The 794-nt window shown below is 50.5% G+C and overlaps 1 protein-coding gene across 1 annotated transcript in view; it reads left to right on the forward strand.

Annotated features, from left to right (window-relative positions):
- The window catches only part of LOC119588044 (glycine-rich protein 5-like), a 904-nt gene extending 189 nt beyond the window's left edge, over positions 1-715 (forward strand). The window contains exon 2 of the mRNA XM_037936743.1: positions 240-715. Within this exon, the coding sequence (XP_037792671.1) occupies positions 240-671 (432 nt within the window). The 3' untranslated portion in view covers positions 672-715. The remainder of the gene's footprint in view (positions 1-239) is intronic.
- The last annotated feature ends 79 nt before the right edge of the window (positions 716-794 follow it).

Here is a 794-nt window from a genome sequence, read left to right on the forward strand (position 1 = left end):
TTAGGTTCTGAAATTATATGAAGATAGTTATCTTAATATACGAATGAAATTAATATGCTAGTTCTATTTCACATACATATCTTTAGAACTACATATACTGTATTTCAATGATTTTATAGATAGATAGACATGTGTTCACGTACTACAAAATTTAAATAGCTGCCCCCATGGTTGGCGTAACCCGATATATCTAAGACAAAATCTAACAATTTTACCAATTCCTTCCATGCTTTCCTTAGATGAAGTCAGCCGTTGTGCTGGGAGTGATGTACGGAGCTGTGGCTGACGGAGGCTACGGCTCTCACGGAGGAGGCCTTGGAGGCGGTGTTTCCGGAGGCGTAGGAGGAGGCTTCGGAGGAGGGAGCCATGGCGGCGTTGGAGGAGGTCTCGGCGGAGGCAGCTTCATCGGAGGAGGCGGAGGCCACGGCGGCTACGGCGGAGGCGTTGGCGGCGGCAGCGTCGTCCCAGCGCGTCTGGTCGGAGTCGGCGTCCTCCCCTCGGTCGGAGGCGGCTACGGCGGCGGTTCCGTCGGAGGCCACGGTGGAGGTTTCATCGGAGGCGGCAGCAGTGTAGGAGGCTCCTTTGGAGGCGGATTCGGAAGCTCCGTCGGAGGCGGATTCGGAAGCCACGGGTCTTCCGGACACGTCAGCGGAGGATACGGCGGGAAATAAAAGCACACTCAATTAATGCACGAATAAATATTTTGACATAATTTTTAAACTTTAATTTAGGTGCCCTGAGATTTTGATTCTTGATTTCATGACAGAAAATGAGATTCGCCACAGTTGATGATG

Source organism: Penaeus monodon, chromosome 23, assembly GCF_015228065.2.
Source record: "Penaeus monodon isolate SGIC_2016 chromosome 23, NSTDA_Pmon_1, whole genome shotgun sequence".
NCBI lineage: Eukaryota > Metazoa > Arthropoda > Malacostraca > Decapoda > Penaeidae > Penaeus > Penaeus monodon.